This window comes from Plasmodium cynomolgi, chromosome 11 (genome assembly GCF_000321355.1).
Source record: "Plasmodium cynomolgi strain B DNA, chromosome 11, whole genome shotgun sequence".
Classification (NCBI taxonomy): domain Eukaryota; phylum Apicomplexa; class Aconoidasida; order Haemosporida; family Plasmodiidae; genus Plasmodium; species Plasmodium cynomolgi.
This window is the reverse complement of record NC_020404.1, coordinates 541277-551307: the sequence shown is the minus strand read 5'-3', so window position 1 is coordinate 551307 and position 10031 is coordinate 541277. Positions and strand designations below refer to the sequence as shown.

At 40.4% G+C, this 10031-nt stretch overlaps 2 protein-coding genes across 2 annotated transcripts; one reads left to right on the top strand and one right to left on the bottom strand.

Moving 5' to 3' along the window:
• Positions 1-1277: 1277 nt before the first annotated feature.
• PCYB_112200 (hypothetical protein) lies at positions 1278-4015 on the top strand (the record flags this gene model as incomplete). Its single annotated transcript, XM_004223098.1, has 2 exons — positions 1278-3012; positions 3102-4015. The coding sequence occupies 2 exons, from the start codon at positions 1278-1280 to the stop codon at positions 4013-4015; spliced, it is 2649 nt and encodes an 882-aa protein (XP_004223146.1).
• A 1750-nt stretch (positions 4016-5765) lies between these two features.
• On the bottom strand, positions 5766-6218 carry PCYB_112190 (hypothetical protein; the record flags this gene model as incomplete). Its single annotated transcript, XM_004223097.1, has 1 exon — positions 5766-6218. A coding segment is annotated over one exon (453 nt), but the record flags the coding sequence as incomplete, so codon positions are not given.
• Between the last annotated feature and the right edge of the window lie 3813 nt (positions 6219-10031).

The following is a 10031-nucleotide window of genomic DNA, read 5'->3' as shown; positions in this document are numbered from 1 at the left end:
ATATATTCACTACATGCTTGTCATCGCAAAAATGTAAAAAAAAAAAAAAAAAAAGGGAAAAGGTCTTAAGAAATCATTTGATACGCTTAGGAAGTATACATACAAACGTACACACATATGTAAGGTATATGTACATATTTATACATTTGCATGTTTCCATTTATTCGCATGTTATTACTTTTTCTTCGATTTTCCACTTTGCTTTTTCCTCCACAGTTAATTTACTCACTTGAAAATTTTTAAAAAAATTGCAAAAATAATGTTTACATGCTTTTATTCATTTACCCAAACGTATACACTTACTCGTCAGTGGCATTCCCCGTCAGTTAGCAGAAATTATGTGACCTAGCAAATTGCTCAAAATTGTTCTTAAAAAAAATTCATATGTATATTAAAATTTATATGAGGACATTTAGAAACAATCTACATGTTTTGATAGCATATTATTAAAAACGTAATTTGTCGGAAAATGTAGCAAGTATACCTTTTTTTATTAATTATGATGAGAGCCATTTGTGCATTTCGCGTCGTTTCATTGTAATTTCATTTTCCCTTGTCGTTTATCGTTACTAGTTCGATCTTTTTTCTGTCTTGATCAGCTAATTAGTTCGTCCATTTTTTCTGTCTTGTTCGGCTAATTAGCATGCTCCTTTGTTTGTCTTGTTTGGATAATTGTTTCCCTCTTTTACCTGACCTGTTCGGGTGACTAGTTTGCGTTTTTTGCCTGACCTGTTTGGGCGATTAATTTGTATTTTTTTGCCTAACCCGTTCAGGCAATTGGTTAAATTGGCTCAATTTTTTTTTTTTTTTTTTTTTTTTTTCTTCTTTTTTTTTTTTTGGCTTGTCCATCTCGCGGTAGGCCTTCTCAAATTAAAGACCGCTCTGCCAAATTTAAAAAAATGAAGATGTCAGTAACCCTCCGTCAACATTTTTGGAAGACGAAGCTGTGCCCCCTTCATATGGAAAACAGGTGTAAGGAAGGAAGTAACTGTAACTATGCTCATTCGATTGAAGATTTACGGTCAATTCCAGATTTGAAAAGAACCAAATTATGTTACAAACTACTAAAAGGAGAAAAATGTTTTAATAAAAAATGTAATTATGCCCATAACCAGGAGGAATTAAAATCCGCGCAGAATTTATTTGCGTACAAATCTTCCATGTGTAAGTTTGTTGCAAATAAGACTTGCTTGAACGGATCAACATGTCGTTTTGCCCACACTATTGATGAATTGAGGGTGCCAAGGATACCAGAAATTTTGCTAGAAAAAACAAATATGGAAAGAGCAGAAGGGATGGACGGAGAAACCGACCTCGTGCTGTTCGAAAGTGGAGGAAATATTATTTGTGAAGCGAGCGGTGATGTGAATTGCACAAGGAAAGACAATGCAGGGGGTGGCGGCAAGGAAAGTTTTGTAAACGACATGGAAAATAACTTCACTAACAGCTTGGTAAACAGTTTGTCAAAGAACATGGCAAAAAGCTTCAACAAAAATGGCAGCAGAAATGGTAACAGAAATGGTAACAGAAATGGCAACCGGAATGGCAACAGGAATGATAACAGGAATGATAACAGGAATGATAACAGGAATGATAACAAAAGTGGCAACAGGAATAGCCACCATAATGGCCTCCACAATGGCATCAAAAACTTCACCCAAAGCTTCGACTTGATGCTGAGCAACTTCAACTCGATGCAGATAACACAGAACGAACACAGGCACAACAACACGAGCGGCGGCTTGGGCCAGAACAGAAATAACGGAGCAAATCATCCCAGAGAGGAAAAGAAAAGACGCGATAGAAACAGAAACAGGAATAAAGAAAAACAGTTAAAGTTAAAAGTGAAGAATTCAAATTGTGTAAAAAATTACGAACAGGACAGTGCCAACAATAAGAAAGCAGTGATGAATAGCTTTGCTTCGTCTTGCAATAAAAAAAAGTATGCCGAAGAGAGGGACAAATTTTATGACAGCAACACAACGATATCGTCAAGTTTGAACTGCGCAGAGGAGGGAAAGAGTGACCAAATTAATACTGAGGCTTACGTGAGTAACACGTTTGAGAAGGTTGACATGAATGAGTGCTATATGAAAACGGAAGAGAGCATAGCGAGGGGCTCAGGCGGGGAAGCAGAGAAGGCCGTAGAGGGGGGTGAGATCGGAAGCACGACCAGAAGCGCGACCAGAAGCGCAGTCGACAGTGCAGTGGAGGATACAATCGAAGGTGAAGACGGAAGAGCAGACGGAAGAGCGGAGGACGACGCAGAGCGCGGCGGAGAGCCCAGCACGGAAACCCTTGTTGAACCGCTAGATAACAAAAGCAAAGTTAAAAGGAGAAATGACCCCAAGAGTCACCCTGTGCAGAAAAATGCTCCCAATAGTTACCCTGTGCAAAAAAATGCTCCCAATAGTTACCCTGTGCAGAAAAATGCTCCCAATAGCCACCCTGCGCAGAAAAATGCTCCCAATAGCTACCCTGCGCAGAAAAATGCTCCCAAGAGTCCCCCTGTACAGAAAAATCACCCCAAGTGCGACATCGTCAGTGGCAGCGCAGAACACCAGACCAACAACCAACACATAATGAATGGCCAAACGAATGAAGCAAATTATATCAACTATAACTATGACTATAACAATTATGTAAACCCGGTAGTGTACAATAAAATGATGCAAATGAAGTACAATACATATAACCCCTATTTTAATTATAACCAAGCAAATAATAATGCATGCAAATATGATACTGGTGCCATGTCTAGTCCTTACTCACCTTTTGCCAAGCCGAACGAATTTTTTATGTACGATCATCAAAATAATGTGCCCCATATGACACCAAATTATTATGGCAATTATTTATATTTTTACGCAAATCCTTATAGTTATGGGCAGTGTGCTATGGTGAATAAAATGAAGGGTGGAGATAACGGGGCTCGGGAAAATTTCAGCTGCAGGGCGGATCAGGCGAAGGGTGCCGTTAAGAGTACAGGAGAACTACTGGAATTTAACGAGGGTGATGACAGCCATGTAAATGCGAAGATCCAGGGGGAGCAGAACGGCCCAGGGGGGCTAACCTTATCGGAGCAGTTAATCTCATCGGAGGAGCTAACCTCATCGGAGGAGCTAACCCCATCGGAGGACGTGCCAGAAGCGGAGGAGCTAACCCCACGAAGGACGTGTCAGAAGCGGAGGAGTTCCTAAATGATAGGCAGAAGGTCGAAGACGAGGTGAGCAGCGACGGAGGGGAAGAAGATTCAGATGAAGCAGATCCGCTAAACGGACAGCAAGAAGGGACTACCAATGGGGAAAATACACAGACAGACGAAAACAAACTCGGGAAAATAACAAAACATAAGGGTCACACACAGCACTGCAGCGTTACAGAATTGAAAGTAAAAAATGAGAAAGAAGAGGCACATATAAACATGAGCGTACGAAATGATTATAGTAAAAAAAGCAACAACACCTTGGTGGGAACAAATGAATGGAACAAATGTCTAAGTGGAAATTTCACAGAAGAACGAATGAAGCAGGTAAAGGGGAACACCAAGCAGAAGAAAAAAAAATTATCCAAGTTGCTTTCGCTAAAGAGTGCAAACAAGAACTGCAGCAGAGACGTATGCGTAAGTAATGAGAACACCGTTGGGGGAAACACAAAGAGAAGCAACAAACACATCGACAGCGCGATGTATGGTAGCAGTGGAAACCTTGGGAATGCCCCCAATGTTATCAAATATCCTAAAAATACACAGCTTCAATATAATGGTCAGGTGAATCCCTCCTCCGTGTACAGCTACATATTACACGCAAACAATGCAGAGAGCGCAAACTGCGAGAAGAGGTTTATGAAGCCGCCTCCAAATGACATGGACCTGTATATGAACAACCAGTATCACATGAACCAGCTGGCCAACGAGCAGATGATGTTCAATTTAAGCGGTCGGAACTATGGTTACTATTACTACCCCTACGCGCCCCCCTCGGCCGCCTACACTGATGAGGTTTACTTGAATTAGGTCATCCCGTAGCGGTTGTAGAAGAGGCTGTCGAGGCGGCTGTCGAGGCGGCTGTCGAAGCGTCTGTCGAAGCGGCTGTAGCAGACATTGTCGCGTCTATTGCTGCGTCTACTGCCGTGTCTCTTTCCGGATAGCACCCTGCTGGTTCGCCCGCCAATTTGTCATGTGGATGTACGTCGTGCACATCCGAAGGGCGCAGCTCTTGGATAACCGCGGACATCATGGCGCGCTAAAACGCGTTCGCATATATACACATATATATAGATAAATATATAACCACGCATGTGTGTACAGATGCATATGCGAGCGCGACGCAGTGGGATGGCTCACCGGCGCGATTCGAAAAATTGTTCAGCCAAATGTTTGTCTTTTTTGTGGACCCCTCCGTAGTAACATTGTTGGCAATGTATACCCAGAGGAGGCAATTTTTTTTTTTTTTTTTTTTTTTCCAAACTGACTGAAAGGGGGGAAAATTCAAATGCCATTTAAGTGTATTCAAATGTATGGTCATATGAATTACGTGGAGAATCCGTTCCACAGTTTGGCATATATTTTATTTTATTTTTTTTTTTTTTCTCTCTTCGGATTAACACTGTGTAAACATCGTCACTGTAATGCGACGCCGGGACTTGCTCCTTATCGAAAGTGTGCACTTTTTTAAAGGAAAAAAAAACATCTTCTATACATTTGCACAAATATGTTTAGGGTAAGTGTTTTGAAAAAAAAAAATTAAAAACAGTGAAGTTCTCCATATTATGAATGAATTAAAAAATAAGACTGACACATTATTGCAACAAAAGGAAAATTTAAAACAAATATAATTATATCATGAACATGCATGTATCTGTATATCTATACACCTGTGCGTACGTATATATAAGCATACATACGTAGCACAGAAAGGTTTGTGCATTCCTTAGCTGTTAAAATGGTCATTCGCATATACGCACGTGCGGAGCTTGCACACACATGTAAACGTACACATGTAGACACGTATATACAATATATCACATTCCGTGGACACATATACATAAATTTGTTCACATATTCCTTCGTCATTTTTTTTCGCATGATTAACATTTTCACTTTAAATGGTTATAAATGGGAGAGGAAAAAAAAAAAAGGGAAAAAAAGGTAGCTATATAAAATGTGTGATGTAAAAATGGGAAAATAAAAAAAAAAAAAAAAAAAGGAAAGAAGAAGAAGATACATATATGAACTCATAAAAATGAGAAATGAAAAATCCTGATCGGGGATATATATATATATATTGTGTATATATTCATTCTGCTTAAAATTGCAGGTCCTTTTCTTCATACATCGATACGAAAGCGTTATGTTGTGCTGAACTGGGCTAAGGTGTGTTCCATTTCGCGTGAGCATCGGACCATGCTGACATACAATATACATTGCGCGCACGTTCCTTGTGCGGTGGTAGTGGACGTAAGTACAATCGTCAGCTATGTCACATACATCTACTTAACCGCTAAACTGCGCTATTCACGGGTTTAACTTGACAATGTGTGTGGATTCGTTAAAAGGGGAAAGACATTTCTGACTCGATTTGAGTTTCTATCATTCAGCTGATGGTCACCCGCCAAACGAGGAACTGCCTCTCACATGTACAACTTTTACTACCCCACTATTTGCAGCTTCTTTTGTTTTTCCCCCTTTTTTTTTTTGCACCTTTTAACTAGCAGCCCCGCACAACGTGGCTTCTACCCCCCTTGAATCACAACGCTCAGTACAAATCCTTCTTGGACACAATGCTCTTAATTTTGTTGTGTATTTTTTTGTTGGATTTTTCGAAGTAAAACATAGAGGCCAGATTTTTGGGGATCTTATCCTGAAGTAAGTCACACAATTTTTTATCCACAAGAGCGTAATGCTTTTCGATCCATTTAAAATAAATATAGCCAGCGCCCTGGAACGTGTCACTATATAACCAAAAAAAAAAGGCCAACTTCATTTCTGAGTAAAATGGAATATAATTCATTATGTGAATTAACAAAATGGCTTCCAGGTACGAGTACAGAGAGTACATAATCCAGTAGGTCAGGAAGTGGATGTACTGAACGAACTCGTCATTTGGCTTATCCTTTTTATTTAGTAACAAATTGTACGTTTTGACTGCTGGGCATATTACCGACACGATTAAATTTATCAAGTGCATCATCTTTTTGGGAAATAAGTGTAGCCCCATTTTGCTCAAGGTGGATGTTTGAAAGGGAAAGAAAAAAAAAGAAAAGAAAAGAAAAAAAGAAAAGTGGAGGAGGAAGTGAGCTGGACTTGGCGGTGACACACGTAGACAAGGCACGCTTCTCTTTCTTGTGATCTATGCGTTAACTAGTTTCTCTGTACTGCCCTAACAAGTGTAGCTATCTTAAAACACAATAGTGTTATATCTGCAGGGGGGGAGGAGTCAAGGGAAAGAGAAAAAAATTAAAATAAAAAAAGTTATAATAACTCACTATGACCGCCTTATCATCGGGAAGCGGAAACACACAATTATATACGCACAGGGGGGGACGGGTGAAGAAAAATGAAACTATAAACACATCAATTTCGTTTATCATGAAGCAGCAGGAGGGAGAAAGCTCATGGATGATATGATACCCCACGCTGTCAAACAGGCTACTGTAACGTTTAACTTTGGATGCACAAAATTGGGGGATATATTTTTGTAACACAGAAATGGCGAAATGGTGAAATGACGAAATGGTGAAATGACGAAATGACGAAATGGCGTAGTGGAAAAATGGCTTAGTGGAAAAATGGCTTAGTGGAGAAATGGCTTAGTGGAGAAATGGCTTAGTGGAGAAATGGCGTAGTGGAGAAATGGCGTAGTGGAAAAATGGCACATGTGAGCGGATGGGGTAACGGAAGGTGTTTAATCAGAGCGTACTTCCAAAGTACAAGGTAAGAAAAAAAATTCTCGCGCTGGGTGAAAAAAAAAGAATGTATGTATACACACGCCAAACGTTCAATGTGTTGAAAACTCGTGCTGAAAAAAATGCAAAGCGATCGACCAAGCGTGTCACCTAGTGAATGTCACGTAGGGGGGTATGAATATCCACTCGCGCGCGAAATGCATACAGAAAAAGTACAATTGGGTGGGTGCGTACATTCGTATACTTACACCTAGGAGGGGGGGGGTGTATTACACAGGCGTGCGCGGCACACAATGAGATGCACAAATGAGATGCACAAATGAGATGCACAAATGAGATGCACAAATGAGATGCACAAATGAGATGCACAAATGAGATGCACAAATGAGATGCACAAATGAGATGCATAAATGAGATGCACAAATGCGATACACATAACGCTTGGCACACAACCCAGGCGCACATCCATACGTGACCATTGAGATCGGTGAGGGCGCCTGGCCTGTGCCCGCGCGAACTCAGGCCATCGACATGATCCTTTACCCATTTCACTCAAAAAAGTTCCGCCCGTTTGTCGCCCTCCATGCGCTAGGCACACGGCGTGAATGGGCAAAGGAGCACGCGGGGATTACGCAAAAAGAGTTTGGAAAAAAAAAAGGGCATGCAAGTGGGGCATATGTACGTTCAGGCAGTATTCTCTCACTCGCCCCCAATTCGCATATCGCGCCTGACAATTGGCGTGTTACGCTCACAATTGGTGATCCCGCATCATCCGCGATGGCACAGGCTCTGTATGCTCTTCCATGCCCGCAAAATACGATGATGCGCCTTTAAGCTTACCTTGAAAAACCTAACTCGGTAAATACATAGAAAAGAAAAGTAGGGGGATCTTGTTTTACTTTTTGGAGGGTATTTTTTCTGAGGATTCAAACAATCAAGGGAGAGAGATATTTCCAAACATGACACAAAAAAAGGGAAAGCTTAAAGTTAAGGTTACATTCAACTTCTAAAAATGTATTCGCGAAAGAGTTCGTAAGAATGGTATTTATATTGTGCTGGTTGGTCAGAAAAATGGCAAAGGTGAAAAGTTCGCGCGGGCAGCCTTGCGTGGCAGGTGAATATGCTAAAGCTTCACATGTTTTTTTAATATGGAAGTTTAAGTTTAATTGGTCATTCACGTATATTTTTAATCGAGATATTCTCAAACGTAGTTATACGTACTGAAAGATTCGTCACAAATAAATGTGTCTTTTTTTTTTTTTTCCTTTTTTTTTTTTTTTCGATGGGGGAATATATAAGTAAAAATAAAATGTATTTTACTTCTTCACTTTTCTAATAGAAAAAAAAAAAAAAAAAAAATTTGACAACTTGGTATTTTTTTATTTTTAATTTTGTCACCATATTTTTTTACGTGAAAAAATGGTAGGGTATTAAATTAAAGAGGGGAAATTCATTTATTCTTTCTTTTACATTTTTTGGGTTGTATTATGTTTTCGCTCCTTTTATTTTTCGTTGCTTTATCCATTTCGCCTTTTTTTTTGTTTGCCCCCCTCTGCCTTAGCTTTAGCTTTACCTTTTTGGTTCAATTAAAAGCAAAAGGCCCTGGCTCCGCAAAAGTGAAATATGTATACGTACATATATGCGTGTATACACTGAGGAGTGATTAAATAAAATTATTGTTTCCTCCCCTTTTTAGTAAGAACGCTTAAAAGGAGGTATTGTGTGTCACATTGCTCGTGTAAGATCAGTCATTACTTTGTTTGTTCATGAGTTGAGGAGGCAGAGTTAATTTTACCATTCCGTCCTCGTTACTTTTCGCAGATCCACACCTGGGGTGTACAATAACCATAAATTGTAGGAGTGCATATATTTTTGAGAATGTGCTTATGATTGACATGCGCATTATGGTCAAGTACGTGTAGCAGCGGTGAGCATCTATTTTTTTTTTTTTTCCCCCCCCAGGATGGATTAAATGTCAGCGTAAGTGTGCATGTATGCTTTCATGCGACATGTAAATCCCCACTTTGTACCCACGTCTTCACTCCCTCTGATCATGGGGATAAGCACCTCATCGGTTAAGCGGATATGCCGTTTATGGTGATTTTCCCGTTTACGCAAAAATGTTAAGAAGGGAAGCTTTACCTGTCCATGCGCCCCCACTCTTATGTTTAACCCCCGTGGAAGGACATATAAGGGGAAAAAAAAAAAATGCAAACTTGTTCACGCATATGTATGCACCAGCACAACAAACACTGAGGTGCCCATTTTACACACGGGTAAGGGAGCGGCGGGAAGTTATTCCCCGTTTGTATCTTTCCCCCATTTTGTCGTTTCGCGTAGTAGGAGAAATAGGCCCAACCCATAGTGAAGCGCGGAATTGGGGAAGTTTCACTATTTGAGATGTTCCCCTACAATTGTCGTTTCAGTGCACTTAAAAAAAAAAGTTGAAAGCTCAAAGCTCAAAGCAGGATGACAATATAGAAGTAGAGAAAGGAATTGCCTGTTGTCCTATATCTTTGGTTTTTTGTCACTCCATTTTTGGCATTTCCATTGGTAGCTTTGAACAATCGGTTTTATGTATAATCCAGTCTTTAGAAATGAAACGCAGGAGGCTTCCTTACCCCCCACCTATTCTGAATAGGTAGGCGCGAATATGTCATAGTGACTAGCAAGGTAACTGCTTCATGTCAATTTTAACCTCCGTAGTTGTGGTGGTATGCCATAATCCTCAGCCTGCACTAGCCTTTCCCCCTCCCCCCAAGGTACCTTCACCTTATATACGTTATGCCAGTGGGGCAGTTCTTTGTTTCCCTTAAAAGGTGTTGCCAATCCACTGTAGAAAGGCCATTCCGGAGAGCTGACCACGTAACGGATCGTGGGTGAATGTCATGCAACTTGATAACACCATCGGTTAAGTCATACGTACAGCTGCGTCTGAGCAGTTGTGTCTGTGCAGTTGAGTGCCACTCAGTCGTAGCATGAATGTGAATCGTTAGGTTGTCTTAGGGAAAACCCATCATGTGGAGAAAAAATGAGCATTATAAGTAACACTGCTTTTCTTACTACATGAACCCCGTTGAATTGTACACCCCAGCACTGGTCACTTTAGGAAGGTTGTAAAGAAG